This window comes from Aulonocara stuartgranti, assembly GCF_965226115.1.
Source record: "Aulonocara stuartgranti genome assembly, chromosome: 10".
Lineage (NCBI taxonomy): Eukaryota > Metazoa > Chordata > Actinopteri > Cichliformes > Cichlidae > Aulonocara > Aulonocara stuartgranti.
The window spans coordinates 5,855,190-5,877,694 of NC_138946.1; the positions used below are offsets into that span (position 1 = coordinate 5,855,190).

Below are 22,505 nucleotides of genomic sequence, written 5' to 3' on the forward strand. Positions count from 1 at the left end.
CTGCAGAACGGCGTCCCTACAGAAACTTTAATTTGGGAAAGATTTTTTTAAGAAGCAGCTACCAGCCACGCCAGCCTATACCATCTGTTTGTTAAATGTCTGTTTCCTTCAGCACACTACGTCCCGCTGAGTGGTAAACCATTTCCATTCATGTCCCAAATGACTTTCCCTTGCCAGCGCATTGCGCTAATGGCTGCTCTTCCATCCATTTGTTTGAGCTAATTTAAATGAGCCACCATGCCTTGTTTGAGATAACACATCTTTTAACGAATCCTGCAGGCAGCTCATTAGCCTTAATACAATTAGGAAAGATTGAAAATGTCATTAATTCAGATCAAATCACATTCCCATTGTCTGTGAGAGATGTTCCAGATGCAGGCAGCGATGTGCTTTTTTGGCATCTTCTCTGTTGTCAGTCTATGATCATTTTTATACAAACAGTAACTGTAACTGAAGTGTTGTGCTCATTTAGTTCTGCAGCCATGCTATTAATTATTCTCAGGTGATGTCCCGTGTAATAACCACCCGAGTTTCACTCGTCGCACGCTTCACTTTGTGAAAAGATGCTGAAAATATAAGAAATGTAAAATCCCGTCAGTTTTAGGTTAACAGGCTCACTAAACTGCTGACATTACTGAGAATAAGGTAGTCGTTATTAACTATTATTAAGTCTTTTTTTAAATACAAATAGTAGTCATGCACACTTTCATATGGTCTATATCAGCGGTCCCCAACCTTTTTTTGCACCACGGACCAGTTTAATGTCAGACAATATTTTCACGGACCGGCCTTTGAGGTGTCGCAGATAAATACAACAAAATAAAATGATACGACCAAGAGAAAAGCTGTGGTATTTTGTAAATATAATAATAAACAGAAAGTCACTGTGTAATTGTGTAACTTCGTTAGCAGTGTCCTCCTGAAGTGCGTCAACAACATTGAGAGTAACATCCTCCTCTCTGCTCCTTAATGCTCTCTGGTCGCTATGGTAACGCGTAAATATTTCTTTCAAAGTAAGACACACAACTACAACACGGGAAAAGACCCTGAAAACCATACATTTCACACCCGAGCCTCAACTCTCGCGGCCCGGTACCAAACAACTCACGGACCGCCCCGGGGGTTGGGGACCGCTGGTCTATATGGTCATCAAGGCAGCTCTGTGTTTTTCTTCAAAGTGGACAGCCAATCAGAAAAAAGTTGGCTTAAAAAAGGTTATTTACAGAATTAGAGGCAGTAGATGAGCCTTCTCTCATCTCATCAAGTGTCTTCCTCGTGTTGAAAATGAAAATCGTAACACTGTGGTGAAGACCAAACTGTCTTCACTGCTAATGGGTTGGACTGAAGACGCGCGTCGTCTCGTTAGTGCTCCTTTTTTATTGTAGCATCAACTTCAGAATTTAAACCTGCCTCACACTTTATTAAATAATGTCTATAAATTCCCTTCAGCCTCAGTTTAACATGAACACCCTTAGATAGATTCATAGTTAAAAGAGCAGGCAACCATTCTGCCAGCCGTCAGACTTGATAATATTCACATAGACAAAAAGTGATTTGGGCTTCACTAAAACCACAAATTCTCTCACTAAAAATACTATAAAAAAGCTAAAAGTGCTATAATTAATAAATAGAGCTAAATTTAAAAAATGAATAAATAAATGATACGTATGTGCACAATTTGCTTTAGCTTATTCAGATTATTAATATCAGCTGGGACAAAGTTGTCTCTGTCCTGTGAGACCACTAACGTCCACCCAGAGTAAAGAAGCTCCGAATCCCCACATAAGGAGTGGGAGTCATTATTGAAATGGAGCCGGTCGTCCACCTGTCTGGTATACAGATACTTAAGGTTAAGCTGCGATTTACCGATCAGCTTCCCTGACCAGTTTCAGTTTGGATCAGTTTGTTCCGATCCTTCAAAGATGGGTTACCGTACTATGACGCAAAGGAATAGATCTGACTCAAGAAAAGATCTAAAAAATAAATGGATAGTGTCTCAATGGTCTTATCAGTGTAACAGGAGTACAGTTTCCATAAACAGAACAAATGTTGATGAGCCTTTTTTCTCTGCTTCACAGTTTGTACCAAAATTCAGTCTTGAATCAATAAAAGCCCCAAAATACAAAAGACTGCATATAGTCCACAGTTTGACCCTTATTGTTTGTGGCGTCAGGTGTGCTGGAATTTCTCCTCAAATCCACAATCACTTCTTCTGTTATGTTGAGCTGAAGGTAAGACTGTGCTCAACACCAGGTCCATGGGCGGTTTCCTTGCCAACGATGTCACACAAATACAAATACCATGATATGATGAAAAATACTCATAAATGTCTTTCTGGTGTCTAAGCTGTAATATTTTGCCCTATTAAGACCTTAGAACAACAGTGTAGTTTCTTAAGTTTGTAAGTAAATAAGACCTAAGATTATGATCACGCAGGAGAAGAACGCTTCACTGGCAGGCAGAGAGTGGCAGTATGTGCCAGAAGGAAGGGGAAGCAATCCAGGAGTATATCACAGTTAATCCACAGTTAATTTTAGTCAGAGGAATTCGGGGCTCACAAAAGGAACGACTCAGTTATGTTTGATTATGTTTGACTGATTGTTTAAAGAGCAGCTAATGTGCTAAAGCAGCCGTTAACAATGTTCCACTTCTGCAGTTTTTTGCAACTTGAGTTTTGTCCTGAGAGCTGAGGTGGTCTTTAAACAGACTCGCTCACAGCCTGTGTTTCTTTCTCTCTTCCAGAATGTTTGATGAGAGGATCTTTACCGGTAAGAATGTGATTGATTCTGTTTGTTTCTTTCCCCTTTCTTAGAAGAATAGAAGTTGGGGTCATGTCTCTAAAAATACTTAAAACAACAAGAACCTAAACATCGAATGTGCTTGTACTTTACTAGTGTATTTACCTGCTGCATCTTACTTTAAATGTAGTGTAACCCTCATAAGAATAGGATCTACTCACTGCCTTAGGCCCCTGTTATACTGGCCTTGCAGTGTGCACCGTCACATCTGCTGTCGCTGTAACCTGGTGCCACTGTGTGGAAGACATGAGTGTCACTTTTTACCACCGTTTTAATAATTTATCTGTACAGAAGCTCAGAGATTCACAGATTATACAGCGGGAGATGCTACAACAGCTTGAAAAGATGACGCTTTGTGGAAAAATCTCTGAAATTTCTTTGCCCCTGGGTTTGACTTGCGCTCCTCCTACACCAGCGCTGATGCCGAAGTTTTGTCTGAGTGGCGACGCCTCATCATTCAGGAGAATACTGCAGTGGGTAGCTGTGCCGTAAAGGCCGGCAGAAATGGATGTGTGCATGATGATGTAATCGGTGGTGCATGAAGCGGCCAGTGAGGCGGGTGTAATGACCCCATCAGTTGTAGCCATAGATAGCTTCTGTGCTTAAAACCCACAATATTTTTAATGGCCAGCAGGGGGGGCAGTACCTGTCATTGCACAGAGCAAATGGCCCTCAAGTGACGATCCTGATGAGATTTTGGGTCGTACTGAATAAAACATTAAGTCCAAATTAGTAAATGTTGGCCTGTGTATCAGAAAGAGGGAGAATCCTGTATATGCTCACTAGCTATCACAAGCCAATGACCATCACATCCCATTTCAAAATGTCAAGATGGTGAAAAAAGCTGATCTCGAGTCCTCATAACAAGATGTTGCCGAATATCAAAATCCATTTTTAATACTGTCTGACGAATGCATTAAAACAGCAACCCCACTGTGTGAGCTCATAGGTATTATTTGGATTGGTCCACGACTGGGCTACTGTGATACCACATTATCACTTAGCAGTACATGCAGGTTGTGACAGTCTGCAACTGCTTAAAAACCTAGAAAATGAAAAAACACCCAATTATTTAACATATTTTATTTTTTAAATATCACGGTTCCCTTTAGTACGCAGTTAGCTTGACTCTCATGCTTGCAGCTGGTGACTTTTAAGCACCGATGACTAAAAGTGAGAGAAAATTTGGTTCGTTGCCTGAAAGCAGCCTGAATTTTCATTAAACATGAATATTCTCCATCTTCTCAAAGGAGAACTTTTGGCATAAAGTAATTGTTTTTGGTAGCTTTCCATATGTGCTTTGTGAGTGACCTTAGCTGTAAAATATTTGTCAAGACCCTTAAACTTTATCACAGTAACCAAAGAGCGCTCCGCCATGAGTTTATTTATATATTTACACCACACAGATGTTCTTCGCTAATGGCGTGCGGTGTTTGTTTATCTTCTGCATCTTGTTTGTTCAAGCTGCTGGCAAGATTGCAAGGGAGGAGGGCAAGCACGACCTGGGCTCTACGCCCGAAGACAGCTTCCCTGACAATCTGAGCATCCCGCCCACCACAGCCGAGCTGGTCAGCAATCCTCACAGCAGCAGGTCAGAACGTGGCCCACACACACACTCACACAAACATGGCATTACCCTGCAGACGTTGTTTATAGTGCCTCTGCATTCAGTGGTATTACTCATAATAATTAAACCGCTGTTTACGGATTTTAGTTACATTTACATTACCATGATGGGACTTTGTTTCCTAAACGGGCCTTGTTACATGATTAATGTTCGGTTCACTTTGCTTTATTTTTATTTCTTTCTCTGCGTCCTGTCTGTCGAGTACATTAGCAGAACTGGACATTTCTACTTCAACTTGCCGCCTCTGACTCGACTTCCTAGAACGACAGGAGGCCAAGCTGGAGGTTGCAGACTTGGAGATGCTAAGATTTTTGTTGGGAGTCACCAGGATGGACAATAAGTACAGCAAGGGGACGGCTCAGGCTGAGCGGTTGGAGACAAAGGCTAGGACAGTTTGGACGTTGAGGATGAGGAGGGATAGTGGATATATTGGTCAAAGGATGCTGAGTATGGAGGTGCCAGGGCAGAGGAAAAGAGGACCACAGAGAAAATTCATGCCTGCAGTGAAAGAGGACGTGCAGAGGGTTGTTGGTTGACGCTGGGGGTGGAGGGTAGGATGGAAGCAGATGATCTGCAGCCGATCTGATATGGTGTCGGTGCTGTTCTTACATCATCAGAATAATGTATTCAGCCAAGAAGTTAGCTAATTCTTTTAAAAACTATCCCTCACAAGCCAACCCAGGTTACCTAAATTCAGCTAACAGCAAGGCTAACTTGATAATATATTTGTAATATTGTATATATTAACTAAGAAAAGAGTTAAGAAAAGATTATTATGATGATGATGATGATGATGAAGGAACACTATATTTACCTTCTAATTGATATACTGGACAATCGAGCCGTTATTAAAAATAATGGTTATCCATTAGCCATTTTTACACATGAAATAATGAAGAAGTTTGAAAGAAGAAGTAAAAAAGAAAGAACCACGTAATATTTATTGTTCCATGAAGCAATCAATAATTAAAGCAAGTGATGATTTATGATTTTATTCTCTCCCGCTGGTATAAACATGCTACGTGTTCCTTGTACTAATATGGTGCCTGTTCTCACACTCGCTTTATACCTGGTGCAAAGAAACAATTTGAGGCAAGCATCTAGGCCAAGGACACTTTGATGTGTGCTTTTGAGCAGCTGGGATTGAACCAGTGACCCTGGATGACAAGCTCTGACTCCTGAGTCTAAATCCCTTCATGCTAGAAGTGAGAAATGCTTCCCCGGTGTCTCCCTCTGTTCGTGCAGCTCAGCGGTTCTGTCTGTCGGTGCCACCGCACAATAGGCGATAAACACTATAGTGGGCGGATGGCACTGCATGAATCAATGTTAACGTGTATGGAATCTCTGCCATTGGGGTTGTGACTGTGGTGCTAACAAGTGTGGAAACCCTGCATAGCCAGTATTTAAAGATCCCCGGTGTTGGGCTCAGAAGTCATTTAATTTCCCTTTAAAGGAGACAGATGATTTAAAATACGCCACAAAAAAGGATTTTTAATGATTGTGTTTTGCAGATATTTGCAAATCACCCTTTTTCTATTTGATTTTACCTCACAGATCAACCAGTGCTTGTGTGAGTCCCTTGGCTGAGTGCGAAGCAGGTACGTGCTAATAAATGAAGTTCAGCATAATAAAAACGCTCTGTGATATTCGGCTGTGTGAAGTTACAAATGATTTGAGCCCCGAGTATTGAACAAAGGTTTCCCCCGTCCCCCGGAGTCGCTTTCATATCGCGTTTTGCAGTCTGATCCCTTCCAACACGTTCTATCGTCTGCTTAAATCTGTTTTTACACGACCATAAAACACAGTGCTGACGGGAACTCGTGCAGAATGAACTGTTCAATCCCCGCAGGTCCTTCAGGAGATTGCATTCCTTTGAGGAGGATTAAAACAGAGCCTCCAGACGGGGAAATCATTCAAGTTACGGTGCCAGGTAAGCGAGCGCACCATTGGCTGCCATTAAGTTTGAGATTCGTTTCTTTTTTTCACTCGTAGAAAAATACAATTGGAGCAGACGCGGGTTTTCTTGCATTGTCATTGAGATAGAAGTCACAGAGACACAGAAACCTGGAGACTGTTTTCATCGTTGGTGCTGTCCCTGTGTGTGATTCCCCTTCTTTCACTCCTTTGTTCGCCTGACAGTTTTGCATTTGCCAGTTTTGATTAGTCGGTTCCTGTGGGTGAGCGCTTTCTGTCAGTAGCCAAATCTGATACCCAAATTTGTTTGGATAAATTCAAATGCAGCCAAAGTGAGGAATCACAATTAGAAAAGGGGGAGCCAACCTTGGATCATAAAAATGAAGAGAAAGCCTTGGCTGCTATTGCATTTACTCTTCTTATTCGATTTTAAAGTTTTAAAAAAAGAAAGAAAACAATTTTTGCTTGAGTCTCTCAGTGAAAGGCTCATTCATTGAGAGTCAAAGCTCTGCTGTTTTGAGCAAAATCAGACATTTAAAATAAAAACTTAAAAAGAATAAAGCTTCATTCATGTTTGTAGTTCCAGATTCATTATATATTCTTCATTTTTCTTTTTTATTTAATTCCTCACAGTGTAGTGAGTTACACTTTTGCTTAGTAAGTGAAAGATCCCCAGTAATCCTCCTTTCTATCTCACCATGCGCACCAATGCCTCCCAATAATTGTTGTGTGGACAAATGAGACACATTTTAAGACGTAGTTTCATTATTGTGAAAAACGTTTTAAAAAAATAAAAATAAAGGATCAATCTATTAAATCCAGCTTGTTTGCAATGTTTTAAAGGGGAACTTTGTTGGGTGTGTGAAGAGTTTGAAAGCACTAGCTGAGGTTCATGCTTCCATGGAAGCCTTCAAACATATTTTGGTTTTGCAAGATTAAAGACTTTGAGGGTGGAGGATAAGTGATTGGTTCTGTCAGTTCAACTTCCCCTGCCCAGTTAAAAAGCATGAAGTTCCTGCCCTAAATTCTCAACTGTTTAAATGAATGCACTGAAAAACAAGGCTGGGTGATTTCAAGCTAACATCAGTAACAGGAAGCGCTGAGATAACAGCAGAAATGCAGCAGCAGTGCAAGAAGTGTTGCAGCTCCACTGTGTCCCGCTGCTCTCTTGTCTCCGTTGCACCACAAACTGAAAACCTGGTGTGAATACTGTTTGTTTCTCCAGATGCCGGCACGAGTGGGGAGGAGCCCAGCGAGTCTGTGGCCGAGCCCGTCGCCGCCGCACCGTGTCCAGCCACAGCCTCGCCCTCTGCTCCATCTGCCTCGTCTGCCCCGCCCCCCGCTCCTTCGGCTCCCCACCACTCAATGGAAAACCACGCAGGTAACCTCTTCCCCGTCAGCCCACACCTCCATTGTCGCCTCCCTCCTCACACTGTGGCTCCTGGAATGCCAGCTCCTACCAAGGCCTCCACATACTGTTTTGTAGGGAGCTAATTAAGCCACAGCACGTATGAAACCACTTTTCTCACGTTCTTTATCTTCCACTCTTCCACTTCCTTATGACCAAACCTCCCCAATCACTACTAGCCACTCCCACAACCTTAAATATACCTTCTCTCCCCAACTCTGACCTACTGTAGCTTGTTTCTTCCTCCAGCCTCACAACGACGATCTGTGAAATGCACCCTGCATCGACTGCAGCTTGTCAACATACTCTTTAGCTTTAAAATCTGGGCATGCGCATAACTGTCAGTGTGTTTTACATGCACCAACTGCTCGAGCGTGGTCGGACTCCAACCGAAGTGTGTGTTTTGTTTTGCCTTTTTAAATATTTGTTTTTTAAATGTTTGTTTGTTGTGAAAGAGTAGACATCAGACCATCCTAAGGCCGCGTATGGCACATAACTCAGGACGCCTTACAGCACTGACTCCTAATGCTACAGCTAGTTCATTTTCATAGACCTTTTTCTAGACTAAAGGTTCTCTTTTAATCATCTTGGTAGGCTGTGCTTGATTTCAATTTGTGTCACTGCAGCCAGAGCTGACGCTGGGTGGCGTAACAAGTAGCTGCTTTGTACCAAATATCCTCAAAAACAGACTGGGGCTTCTGTTTCACCTTAATTCAGAAGGTAGGCGGTTTTTGAAGTGCTCCCACTTCACCTACGAAGCACCGGCTGCACGGAAACATCGCCTCATAGGTGTGTGCTGTCTTACAACACTTCAGCCGGTTGTTAATTGTGTGCCCTTTGCCCTTAAGAGTCCAAACTGAAACGTTTCAGTGATTAGCAGGATGCATGGTGCATATTTGCAGATTTTGAGTAATTTTATCCACTAGTCCAGTTTTAGAGAGACCAAACTTTTCCTCAAAGGTCCTGTTGAGACTCCTAAATCCTCCTCCCCGTATAGAACTCGTTCTCTCCCTTAAACCTTAGGTTAATAGAGTAAGGTCACCAAGAACATCTGAGTAGACGCCACTCTCTTTATCAACTGCACCCGCCTCATTTACCAGGTGCTTCTATAATGTGCCGGGGTCATTCAGATTGCAGACAAATGCATGCAGATGTATGTCTGAGGTTTCTGACTGCCCCGCTGTGATGGAGGTGAAGGACATTTAATTGTGCAGCTGGCAGCATTTAAAGATTAGACTGAGAAATAAAAAAAAACGGCAGCATTTCTTTGCTTTCAACAGTTTTCTCTGTTTCTGGGCAATCCACTTCACTTTCACCAGTTTTCATTCAAGCTTTTCATTCAATCTCGTTAAAAGTGCAAGATTTCAAAATAAGATTTCCAATCTCCTGTGATCAAATTCCATTCACACATTCTGTAGTAGGATGGAAGCAGAAATCTCTGCCTCTACATTTTCTTGAATGGACACTTTAAAGTTTAGGACTCTATTCTTTCTCTGGAAAATTCCTGCACTATCAATTACATTGTCCAAATGTCAAGTGCAACTTTCTTATATATAAATTAACATATAAATGAGGCCCTTTTTTGAACATCTGAAGGAGGTGCTGCTACAATGCTACAGAGAGTCTGCTCAGAGTGATCTTGGCATTAAGCATTTTGTTTTCTTTTATTGATTTCATTGTGCTTTGTTTAAGTTTTCTTTTCTTTCACAAATGACCTCTAAAGGAAAGACAATGAAGGTAAGTGCACTCAGTCACATTTAATATTATTTGCACCTCCGTCATTTGTCAAAGTATTTGAATGATGGCAATTTGCATTAATTTTCAAGGTAAAATAGGTCTGATCAAGACAATAATCCCTTTTGCATGAATGACATATTCGTATTGCACATATGAGAATACCCAGTTCACTTTCCTGTAGATACAAATCACATCCTTTTTTAAAAAGTCCTGTTTGCCCTTAAGTATAGTGAAAGGTTTGACTTGATGATCTTCACAAAACTGCAGTTCCACTCTCAAGTATTCCTGTGTCATAATAATTGTCCATTGGCTTCTTCAGCACAGATGACATACAGTATCTTTCTTTTGACAGTGTTTTTTAAATTTTACATTATTGTTCCCACTTTTACCTCAACAGGCTGGATTTTGATGCATTTTGAATTTTTTATGTTGTGTTGGGCAAAGGGAGCTCTGTTGTGAGTCTGTTGTGGTTGCATCATATTCCTTTTACAGCTTACACAGATCCTCCGTCATGTTATGATGGATTAGCTACACAAGCTAGATGTAGCTTTCAAATAGTATTGCTTTAAGTTGTCTTAGAACACGCTCAAAGTGGGGCGGCTGTAGCTCAGGTGGCAGAGCAGGTCAGCCACTAATCAGAAGGTCGGTAGTTCGATCCCAGGCTGCCTCCTGGCTGCATGCCAAATATCCTTGGGCAAGATACTAACCCCATGTTTGCCTACTGGTGGTGGTCAGAGGGCCCGGTGGCGCCAGTGTCCGGCAGCCTCGCCTGTGGGCTTCTCTGTTTAGGCTGTCTCCCCCCTCGACCCAACCCCGGATAAACGGAAACAAATGGATAGATGGGAAAAAAACATTTTATAAACCACTTTCTTCCTCCTGTTGTTGATCACAGATTTAAAAGTCCTGCCCTGCAGACTCCACACATAACACATCACGAAAAAAAAAATCACATTTCCACCTCTGCTTCTGGGCTAATGGCAAAACAACACCCCCACCGCCCATTCTCGTGTTTGTATGTTTAACACTGAGCGGCGATGTTGAATAACGGCCTTGGACAGGCGGTATGATATGTGTTCTTGGCGGCAGTTTGCCTGGAATCATTAATTAAAGAACATTCAGCGTTGCCCTACTGTAACAGTAATATTCCACTGACAGAAAATGGACAATAACATTGAATTATCACAGTCTCATATGTTGCACCTGTTGTTTTGTCCATCCCCTGTGTGTACTGAGGGTAGACATGAGGTGTCAGATAAAGAGTTTAGCCTTCACAGATGTAATCATTGCTGCACAATGATGTTAGGCATGCCTCAAGTCAGAATAGGACCAGCGCTAGTCTCTGATGCAGTAAAGCAACAATGTGACGACTCAAGAGATTGATTGACACAAATAAAACCGTGCATCTTTGGATAAACTGTCATAGAAATGTTTTACAGTAGCCGTGCGCCACTGTTCTCATGCTTTTCTCACATCTTGCAGCTGAAGCTCTGTCACCCACTGCTGCCCCGCAGAGCATAAGAAGATCTTCTGAAGGTAGGGTGGACTGACTCATTCAGGATGTTTTTCTGCACAGTGCATTTGGCCCACACTCTCACTGTGTGATTGTCTGTAACCTTGCCAAAGAGGCAGATTAGAATTAAATAAAACTCTAACCCAGCGTCCTCACCTTTGGAAATATTTCTGTTTTGCTGTTTAGTCTCATTTTTGCACCTTCACCACTCTGCCTCCCTACATCCATCTGCGGTTAATGTATCACACTCTACATTGACCCGGTAATGACACAGTCAGTTTGTCATTACCGGGTCAGCGCAGGGCAGGTAGAATTTATCAAATTGAAGTTGGCAAGTGGAGATGTAGTAATGTTCACAGGTGGGAAGCTGCCTAACCCCGTCGACCCCAAGTAATAATTCTTTTTCGGCGCTCTCGGCGCAAAGCTGTTCGTTTTTCATTTGCTTGACTCTTTCAGCAGGGAGCCTGGTGGAGGACATCGGTGAAATGATTCTTCAGCTGCGGAGACAAGTGGAGAGCATCTTCAGCATTAAGTATGGTAAGCTACCTGTAGCGGGGGAGCTTTTATCCTCATCCGCAGCGGGGGCAGGAAGTTATGCCAGGGCTATAAATTTTGCAGGAAGACTTTGATCTCTCCTTAACCAGTGTACAGCAATTTAAAATCTATCTGAATATTAATATTGGAACATTTAAGGTTTTCAATAATTCAGCACATGAGAATGAATCTGTTAAGTGTGGGGCAAAGGATGGGGCATGAAAAGGAAGAATCTCATTTTCACATCAGAGGAGTTAAAGCATAAAGACACAAAGTATTAGTCGCCTTTTAGAAGGCGGCATGTCACAGCACGCCAGCGACTCTCTGAACATAGACATGCGTGCGCTAAGAGTGAGTGTGGGTATTTGTTCGTATGGGTAATTTTAACACGGCAATGCTCAAAGTTATTAACGAGTTCTTCTTATTCCCTTTAAATACAAAGAAAAGTTTCAGTTCTTAGTTTAAAAAGGGTTTTAGTTCAGCCGGCTGAGGGACTGATGAGCACATGACAGATGAGGCGAGACATGTGCCTGTCCATCCACACATTACAATAACCTGTGAGCTGGATGAGCTTTCTACGTCACGTTAGGTTAATGTGTCTGGAAAAGCAACGTGAGCATGAGACTGAAAACGAGCTAAAAATCGGGTTGTTTTTGTTATTTTTTGATTTTAGTTTTTAAAGCTATCGTTTTATAATAGATTTCCTTGAGTTTAGAAATATGGATGGTGCTATCGCAACATTTGTCTCATGGTGGGTGTAGCCATGTGACCGTGTAGCTTTTTAGTTTGCCGGTGTGACAAACGAGGGTCGGATCTGACCGAGTGACAGGGGGACGGTGCAGACGGTGCAGATGCCCCCCGAAGCTTATCCTGCTTTGCCCGTGTTGACTTTAAATTATGGGGGCCATCATTTACAAAATAAATGTCACTGCCTTGGCTTTTTGTGTTGTCTCTTTTGGACTTTGATCAAAAGCTTTCAAATAAAACTTGCTTTCTATTTTGTTTTTTTAATTTTTAACCCTTATTGTAGCAATCATGTTGTATTCAGTAAGGCCTGGAACTACAGAACAAAACCATAAACTTTCATCTTTCCATCTGTCATATGTTTGTGTTACTCTAAGAACAGAGTAACAGGAGTATTTCACTCACTCAAAAATGCACAAACATTTGGACTTTGTTAGTGTAATTAATCTGCACAGCTTGCTATAATATTTGTGAGATAACCGCATTAAACTCTACAAATGCAAGAAGTCCAGTTCAGCGACTCCTCACAGCTATAGCCGCCTGTATCACCCACTTGAGCCTCAGTAAGGGTACTTGTGTAAAAGGTGACCCTCTCTCTGTAGCTGTTAGAAGGCGTAAACTAACCACAGAGATCAAAACTGTCGAGCCAGGCTGAGATGGCCATTTGAGATGCAACTCGACACTTTCATGTTAGCTCCTTTATTGCTGCTTGGTTAAAAGCAGCAATAAAGGATTGCTGTGATCGTGGCTCAAGAGTTGGGAGTTCGCCTTGTAATCGGAGGGTTGCCGGTTCGAGCCCCGGCTTGGACAGTCTCGGCCGTTGTGTCCTTGGGCAAGACACTTCACTCGTTGCCTACTGGTGGTGGTCAGAGGGCCCGGTGGCGCCAGTGTTCGGCAGCCTCGCCTCTGTCAGTGCGCCCCAGGGTGGCTGTGGCTACAATGTAGCTTGCCATCACCAGTCTGTGTGAATGTGTGTGTGAATGGGTGGATGACTGAATGTGTAAAGCTCTTTGGGGTCCTTAGGGACTAGTAAAGTGCTATACAAATACAGGCCATTTACCATTTTAAAACTGTCACACAAATTTGGTGTTTTTGCAATTTTCCCCAGATTTCAGAAGACGGAAAGAAATGAGATGAATTGGAATAAGACGACTTGAATGAAATAGATCAATAAGCTTTGTGCTTGTTTTTCCTGTTTTTCCTTCTTCAGCTGAAGCCCTGGGCCTTCCTGAACCAACCAAGGTGCCGTACTCCAAATTCCAGATGTACCCTGAGGATCTGTATGTAACCGGGCTGCCAGAGGGAATCTCTATCCGAAGACCCAACTGTTTCGGAGCAGCCAAACTACGCAAGATCCTGGCTGCCAGCAGTCAGATCCAGTTTGTTATCAAAAGGTGAGAAATAATTATATATAGAAAGTCATCTGGAGAGTGTAGCGGTGCGTTGAAGTGTGTGTTATTTCAGTTTTCGCTCTCTGATTTGTAAATATCGTCACAATCTTTTGCTCATCTCTAGACCCGAGCTCTTAGCTGAGCAGGTAAAACAAGAGATGCCTTCCATCCCGATCTGTGATTCAGGTTTGTCTCTTTTTATACTTACTTTCTCATCAGCAGCATCTTCAACCCAAACTAATCACACACATATGCAGTGTTAAATTTTGATATGTTTGTTTTGTCCTCTGCAATACACGGTTGAAGTTTTAAGGTCAAATCCAGTTCACAGGCTATTTTTAAAACGGCTCCTTTGAAGAACAACAGAAAGTCCTTGCAGGGATTTTTCTGCAGCTGCCTCCTCTTTATTTGTGACAAAGCTCCTAACGTTTGCTTTATTCAGTAAGTCTTAAGACGACAAAAGTTTAACCTTTAAATGTTTTTCTCCAAAGAGCTGGATGCCAAGGATGCAGCACCAGTAACGGAGGACACTGCGGCTGTATCCAAGAGACCTGGATTCTCAGGTACGGTCGAGCTGCATCAGTCTTCTTAGATTTGCCGTTAACTGTTTAAACACGAATTGCCTCTGCTCGCTGACGTTGAAAGCCAGATGACATATTTTAAAGCGTCTTCGTCCTCTCGTCAACAGAGTGCTTGGAGTCCAAGCTGTCCAGAATCGACCTGGCCAACACGCTGCGAGAGCAGGTCCAAGATCTCTTCAACAGGAAGTATGGGGAGGCATTGGGCATCAAGTACCCCGTCCAAGTGCCTTACAAAAGGATCAAGAACAACCCGGACTCGGTCATCATCGAGGGCCTTCCCCCCGGCATCCCCTTCAGGAAGCCCTGCACCTTCGGCTCCCAGAACCTGGAGAGGATCCTGGCTGTCGCTGACAAAATCAGCTTCACCATCACCAGGTGAGAAATGCTGATCACTCTAAGAGCTGTTTAATATTCTGACTGGTAATGATGCACTTTCCCAGTATATTCATCTGTGGTGCTAAACCAAAATAACAAGCTACAAAATGCACAAATTCAAATGTTTTCATCAAATAAGATCCATATCTGTCTATCGGTCTTCCTTCCTGCAGTTAATGGCTTGGATATTTATTACTGTCTTTAAATATATGTCGGCTAATTCTGTTCATTGTGCTTGTTTCATTGTGTTGCATGCAGACCATTTCAAGGACTTATTCCAAAACCAGGTATGAGCACGCTGCGCTTTGCTTTCATGACATCTGATTTATTACGCAGCATCTATCACAGAGAGCAAAACAACATTTAATGTTACTAAACATATTTTTCGTTGACTTCATCAGCACCTCGACGAGTCACTTTACTAAAGAAGGCCTACGCTTCAATAAATGGTGAGGAGAAAATGCTTTGATAGCGTCCATTATAAATGCTGCGGCTTTTATTTTGAATGCTGTCTGTGACCGATTCTCTCCTCCTGACAGATGATGACGACATTAACCGCATGGGGGAGAAAGTAGTCCTTCGAGAGCAAGTCAAGGAACTCTTCAACAAGAAATACGGTAAATAGATCCGCAGCGTGGAGCTGTTGTTATCTGTACAAGACGGATAACCTTTTTACCATGAACCAGTTTCATCTGCATGATGAGTCCAAGTCGTGGGCGTGTTCAGTTTAATTCTCACAACACAGGAGAAAAACAACACGTCCCTTATTGCTCAGGGTGAGCCTCATAAGTGAGACGTGTGGCTGGAAATTTAAATCCAGAATGTTCGTCCTACTTGTTGAATTAGGGGCAAGTCTTATAAATGCATGCTCCAAATTTCACTCATGAAACGTGGCTGTTAAGTTTTGTGGAGCAATTTCAATACAGGCTTCACACAATTTGGTATAGAAGCCTGAAGAGGAAAAAAAACAAACAAAACAAAACAAAAACGGTGCTAATGTCACAGCAGTGCCTTAAAAATACAACATTTCCACATGCATAGGGTCCACGGGTGGAAAGTCTGCACGGTAAACAATAAAAAACCTCTTATCAAAGTGGTGTCTATAGAGAGATTTAGTGCAAACTGATTTATTTTAGTTTGTGTGGCAAAGAAAAACTTCACATGTTGAATTGTTGTGCACCTAACAAATTTCAGCATTCTTACTTCTTATTTATTGAGGACCACAGGTGTAACAGCTCTGCGATAGGCCCCGCGGCTGATACGCTCTTTCATTTTGGGCCCTTACCACCACGCAGTGCTTCAGCAAACACGTTACCTCACGTTCTCGCTCACACGAACACACAAACAAATTTAAGTTATAAAATATTGTCATGTAGCAATAATCAGTAACATCTGTAGGATCATTCCAGCTTTGAATCAGCACCACGGACAGCAACCGCAGTCAGCGATCTTGGGAGCAGACAAACATCTTCTTCTTCAGCCAGGCTAACACACGCTTTGGTTGCTAACTTATTACTGTGATGATTGCAGTGTATGAAGTTCCACCTTTGTTCAGGTTATAATAAAAGATCTCAAAGGGTAATAATGCTGCACCTGCACCTCTGCTTAAGAACTTTTAGCTGCTGTTATCAAAATGAATGAAGAACGCTGCATTTCTATGCACGTTTCATACCTACAGTATGCCAGTTACAGGCATGAGTTTCTTTATTCATGGGAAAACATGTGCCTGCATGCTTCTTATTTTTCACAGGAAAAGAAAAGGTGTCACACTGATCGTGCCGTTGTTGTTTGTTCTGTTTAGGTGAGGCTCTGGGCTTAGATCGCTCCGTCGTGGTCCCGTACAAGCTAATCCGCGGCAGTCCAGAGTCTATAGAAGTTAGTGGCCTTCCAGACGAAATCCCTTTCCGAAACCCAAACACCTACGACATCGTGTGCCTGGAGAAAATCCTTCAAGCCGCAGATAAAATAACATTCAACATCAAGAGCCAGCTACAGTGAGTGCAGCGACACCGGAATGTTCAGCAGCGCTAGCCGTCGCTGCACCGTACATTTCAGCGGGAATTTAGGGTTTTGCTTCTCGGTAGTTAAGCTCATTATGGTTTATTTATGCTTTGGATTTAAATCCAGCCTCTAAGATGTCAAAGAATAAATCTTCCACAGCAAATGTAAATAAAATGAAATAGAAAACAACGTTTTGACATCCAAGCAGTTAAGCTATGATGAAAGAATGAAGGCAAAGCTTTAAATCGTGCACAATTCAGGGATTTTTTTTCTCTAGGTATCAAGTAAGTGCAGTCTGAATAGAGGGCTAATTAGAATTCAGGAATGTTTTTTATAGTTACAAAAAAAAGGTTGTATCTTTAAAGAAACAAAAATGCAGCTACATCACCTAAAATGACCCGGCCTTTTCTCTCTCCTGTTCAGACCTTTTGCAGAAATCTGTAGCCAAGCTTGTAACACAGGTAAGTGTTACACAAACAACCTTCTGTTGATGGAAGTGAGGCTTTCTGTGCTGCGTGTGCCTCCAGAGTAAAAGCCTTTGCTTTGTGCCTTCAGTAGGAACAGACGCCTCCACTAATCGACGGAAACGCAAGAGAGTCCAGGAGAGCAACCAAGTGCCTGCCTCCTCCGACCTGGGAATATCAAGCAATCAGATTCCAGTGATGGTACATTAAATAAAATATATATTTTCTTCACCATATGAAATCATAAGCTAGTTGATGAATACTAGGACATCTTTATTCTTCTGTTCTTACTCACACAGGTCCTTAAAGACTCTTAAAAACCTTAAATACACTTTGATTTCAGAGCTACAGCATGCTGGCCTGCTGTTAGGGCAAAAATGCACTTTAATAAGGAAGCCCCCCTTTACCTCGACTTAACTGTAGCTTCGATCAGTCAGAGAAACTCAAGCATTTAAGACGCCTAACAGAATGCGTATCAGCTTAAGTGCAGTGTACGTGGAGCATTTAGCTGCTGTCAGACGGCAGCCTCTGACATGTAACTGCAGCCATCACCAGTCCCGACAGGTGGCACAGCCTCTCTTCCTGTGACAGGTAGGTTTATAGTAGCGGTTTTAGCAAAGTGGAAGGTAAGCAGCGCAGCTATTCAGGACTGACTGAGAAAATGAGCGGTTATATATCAGCCGTGTCACTGACTCTGACGACACGATGTGTTAACGCGCACAAGGAGGAAAGGAACACAGCTAGCACTGCTAACGTTAGCCACGCTGTATCCAGGGATGTCAGGATGTAAAGTTTCAAACTCAATACTGATAACGAGGGAAACGGGGAAAACTTCGATGATCCATCATAACAGAACAAGATCCTGGCAGCAGGAAATAGGACAGGAGTTCCTTGTTGAACTTCCACGTAGGCTTCATGTATAACTGCGAGAGCTACAGCTCTGCTTGTTTTCTGTGCTTCTGGTGACTTGGTAGCATATTTACCATATTTATCCCTTTAATGTCTGGTAGATGTTTTAGAAACAACACATTATTAGACACAAATAGTTAAACTGATGCTCCCTGTTAATGTCCCAGCTCACACGTTAACTAGGCAGAACCACAATGGTACAATGATAACTGAACAAACGGAGAATGTAGCAGCCAGGTAACAGTTAAATGATGTGGTGACTGTTTAATGGTTCAGCGTCGTTGTACCAGGAACTTTTACTGACCTCTCAAATCCCAGGATGTCGGCGTTTACGATGCTTTGCAAAGGTTGTTTCAGCTTCGTTGCCACCACTTGGTTGTCTTGTTTGCATGCAGGCTTATTGCATCCTCGGCCTTTCCCTGGCATTTTGCTTCATATGCAAAGTCTATCATGCTACGCCAGCTCACTGACTGTTGGTGTGTTCAGCTGCTAGTGAGGGGTGGAGCTGTGAACTGGAGAAGGCAAAGATGGCACTGTTGGTGTTTTTTGATTGATTGATTGATTGATTGATTGATTTATTTTTTTGGGGGGTGTAACCTTTTTGTACCCATTAATTTCATTTTTGTTACATCCCACATTTCTCTATAATTTATTCCTCGTAGTTTGTTTATTTTAAACAAATAAAATCATTTAAGGGGATGATGATGTAGAGGTCTCAAAACTCGTGGGTCAAATATGATACACTTCGCCTTATTGGGTTAAAGCACATCTAATATCAGATCAGTAAAAAGCTGATGGTCCTCTCCCCATAAGTTCATGTTTTCTCAATCTTCTTAATGCGATAACTTCAAAACAAGATGACGTAGGATTGTGAAATTGATACCACAGGTGCGTCTACTAGGAGGCTGAGGAGTAAATTAGTGACTAGGCACGTCCTTCATCTGTGGTGATACCTCCATACAAATGGGCAGGCTAAGCAAACCAGAGAGCTGGCATAAATTGGATAATTTAGAAAAAAGCCAAAAGATATTGGCGTGAAAAGGCAGGAAACCCCGGTCGCTGATGGAGTCGGAGTCGATAAAACACCTTAAACTGCAGTAGATGACTGTGTGTTCAACTGTAAGTACTGAAATGTAATATTAAAACAGGTTTAGAGGCAAGGTCAGCAACATTTTGCAGTAATGAAATCATTTTCTCCACCATTATGCTTCTTCCCTGCAGCAGTGGCCCATGTACATGGTGGACTACAGTGGAGTGAACGTGCAGGTTCCCGGGAAAGTCAATTACTGAAGGAGGAACCAGGGCGGCAGCAAAGGGATTCAAGGAGGAGTTTGTCAACACTCGCCACTCTTCCACAGTGCAACACTAACACTTTACCAGTGCTACAACTTAACGATCTCTCCAGACTGAATACAGAGAGCTGCAGGTTTGACTCTGAGAATGATGCTCGAGTGTTGAGGAACAACAGAATGTATGTGGGTCGAAACGTTGCAGGGCAGATGTCGGCTCGACGGGACTGCTATCAGCTGGTCGCGACAGTAATCTTGTTGTTTTTTTTACAAACTGCAAATATTACCGACGTCGTGTTATTTGCCCTTGCATTTTATAAAATGAGTCATGCTGTTGTTTTCCAGCATTTGGTTGCAATGTATTACTGACAGAAAATGTCTTTCATAATGATATGGTTCCATATTATTCAGATATTTGTACTTTTTATTTATTATATTTATTATTAAAATATAACATTATGTGCAGGGATGTAAAATATATTATTCTGTTACACAGCTCTTCGAGGAACTATCACAACACTAACAGATGCTACTAGCACTCAGTAACTACAGGTAACCGCTGAAAACATGATTAAAATGAAGTGTCTTAATTGGGTGTTGGGGTGACGGCAAGATTTTAGAAATTAAAGGAGACAAAACGGACTCAGAGTCTGCCCCACGGAGCAGGGAAAACCTCTGCTCGCATTGAAAACGAGACACTCGGTAAACAGCCTTTTTTATGTTAGCACTACATTAACGATTTGTAAAATATTGTCATTTTAAGTCAGCCTGAATGTATCATGTAAAGAAAAGAATGGTATGTTATTCTGCGGTGACTGTCTCTGGACTAACAATATTTAATATGCTGTACCTTAACGCCAATTAGGCCTTTGAAATAAAATGTGTTGCCTTGCACTTTCATTTTGTAGTAGTTTGTTTTGGTGTTGGCGAGGGGGGGGTCAACTTAATGAAAATGAAGAGGAGTGTAAAAAAGCAAGAAGGTGGTGAGTTGAGCCCATAATGAGGATTAAATATGATGACAAATAACTAAAAGCTGTTAGTCTAGGCTTAAATGTCAACGACAGGAACCTGAATATTGTTACTGTCGCTAGCAAGTAAGCAAAATTTGTATTTATATTGTACCTTTCAAGATAAATATCACAAAGTGTTACAGAACAAACCTGCCGGAGCATAAAAACAAGAGGTCAAAAATATGTTTTTTTTTTTAAAACAAAGAGTTTTTAGCTGCTTTTTAACAGAATTACAATAATTCAAACGTGACAAAATAAAGGCATAAATAATAATTTTCAATTCAGAGTATGACACAGTGGAAGTCAACTTGGCAATGTTTTTAATTGGTAAACTATGAGAGAGCCAGAGATTTAATGTGAGCTTGCAAAGTTCTTGATTGAACATTTAAGAAAAGTGGCAAAGGGACCTAAAATTTCCATCAGGCAAAATCTGTCAGGGCCCAAACGAGGGCTCTTGTTTTTTATTGAGTCGGAGAAGACTGTCTGCTAACCCGTGCTGGGCTTGTAATATGTAACTGTAGGCTTGACATATACAACTGAATGTCATCTGCGTAGAAGCGATAAGAAATATCATTAGAAGTCCTCCAAATGTGCTGATTTTGAAAAATCAGTTCTTGAAATGTTAAGTTTCTACTATTTACTCAGTAGACAAAAATTAATCTATCAATATTAAGTTTAATAGCTCAGTAAGGCCCATGGATATTTCTATTATAAATAATTATATAGTCATATTTACCAATCGAAGTTCTCATTTAAGCAGCCTTATTTTTTTCAAAAATAATATCTCAGTCCTTGATTTAGGAGAAATTGCTGCATATTTATGTCCTAAAGATTTCCGTCACCTATTCCATATATAGGAAATGGACGAGCCGCGTTTAAAGCTCTTTTCCCAGATTAAAACAACTAGTAACTTTAGTAATTTTAGTATTTTGGAAGAGTGTTTTAAACACTACACAAATAATGATTTTCATTATATTTACTGTACCCCAGTACAACTCCATAAATGTGGGATAAAATGGCTGAAAACATGTGTCATTAGTAAATAAACATTATTTACTAGGACTGTTGGAGTTTGTAGTTTAGCACACCGTTTAGTTTCCCACATTTGCTGTTATGTATTTAGTTCTGGTGACTGCGCTGGTTTTGTCAGTACTGGTTGGAAGGCCTGCTTTGCTTCCTCCTTTTCAGGTCCTAATTAAGAGCTGCTCCCTTCTAAAACAGGAAATGATGTCACCGGACAGACTAGACATCTGTCCAGGGTATACCCCACCTCTCGCCCTATGGGCCAGCTGAGATAGGCTCTAACCCCCATGAACCTGAACTGGATAAGCAGAAGAGGATGGATTGATGGATGGACTTCACCTGGAGCCTATTTAAGTTTGTTTCCTTCCAACATGGCTCTCTCTCCTCCTGGAAGGCTGGAACTTTTCAGGCAGCCAATTTGGTTTTCTTTCCACTTGATTGCGTGTCATCCCTAGTTTAAGTTGCGTGTTGGTTGTAGGTTAGCACCAGTTTTCTTTTCTTCTTTTTCTCAGTTTATGATTAATAAATTGGCTTGGTGGAAGCTGTTGTTGTGTGGCTCTCCCTTCTATATTATTTCCTGCATGAGCCAGACAAAACAAGCTCGTTCACTGCAAATCTGCAAAATCCTTGAATGTTCAAGGCTGTGAAATCTATTGGGACTACAAAAAGACAGCATCCGATCCATAGGTCCACTAAGATGTAGTGGAGCTATGGATAGGAACTTTAAAAGAGCCTTTAAATACTAATATTACAGCAGCACCATTCCACCTCCCTCTAAGATGCTGTGATTGGATGTGTGCAAAGTCTGTTAGAGACTGTAAAAAAAGTGGTGAGCCAACTTTGTTGTAAAATTAGGAGTGAAATCCCAAATATTGGGAACATTTGGGATTTCAGCCCTATATGAACTCAGTTAATCAAAGGAATCCGTACACAGCAGTACACCATTCATGAAAAAGGTGCATTAAAAAATTGCAAAAGTGCAATTACTATTATGAAGGCGGAATCTGCCTAAAGATTACAAAGATATCTCTTCATACTGAGCTGTAAACTTGTATTTCAGCTCTAAAGTCGGTCATTTTAACACGAAAGTCCATGGGGATTGGCTCACCACTGCAGTCTGCCTCAAGTGGCCACTCCAGGAACTGTAGTTGCGTCCAACTGTTGGCTTCACTGTTCACCCGGAGAGGTCG

At 41.7% G+C, this 22,505-nt stretch overlaps 1 protein-coding gene across 4 annotated transcripts in view; it reads left to right on the top strand.

Annotated features, from left to right (window-relative positions):
* Positions 1-20,182, top strand: part of gtf2ird1 (GTF2I repeat domain containing 1) — a 43,991-nt gene extending 23,809 nt beyond the window's left edge. The window contains exons 10-28 of one of the 4 annotated variants that reach the window (XR_014279393.1): positions 2,743-2,768; positions 4,263-4,389; positions 5,980-6,023; positions 6,275-6,355; positions 7,565-7,720; positions 10,964-11,017; positions 11,451-11,531; positions 13,483-13,666; positions 13,788-13,849; positions 14,155-14,226; positions 14,352-14,619; positions 14,878-14,906; positions 15,021-15,068; positions 15,159-15,236; positions 16,421-16,613; positions 17,044-17,081; positions 17,176-17,285; positions 17,384-19,112; positions 19,215-20,182. Coding sequence is in view for 3 of the 4 variants with exons in the window: in XM_082549925.1 (XP_082406051.1) it covers positions 2,743-2,768; positions 4,263-4,389; positions 5,980-6,023; positions 6,275-6,355; positions 7,565-7,720; positions 10,964-11,017; positions 11,451-11,531; positions 13,483-13,666; positions 13,788-13,849; positions 14,155-14,226; positions 14,352-14,619; positions 14,878-14,906; positions 15,021-15,068; positions 15,159-15,236; positions 16,421-16,613; positions 17,044-17,081; positions 17,176-17,285; positions 19,215-19,283 (1,720 nt within the window). In the remaining variant the exon portion in view is untranslated. Of the gene's footprint in view, positions 1-2,742; positions 2,769-4,262; positions 4,390-5,979; positions 6,024-6,274; positions 6,356-7,564; positions 7,721-10,963; positions 11,018-11,450; positions 11,532-13,482; positions 13,667-13,787; positions 13,850-14,154; positions 14,227-14,351; positions 14,620-14,877; positions 14,907-15,020; positions 15,069-15,158; positions 15,237-16,420; positions 16,614-17,043; positions 17,082-17,175; positions 17,286-17,383 lie in introns of all 4 variants that reach the window. The other 3 variants (XM_082549927.1, XM_082549925.1, XM_082549926.1) reach the window with 3 other exon arrangements.
* The last annotated feature ends 2,323 nt before the right edge of the window (positions 20,183-22,505 follow it).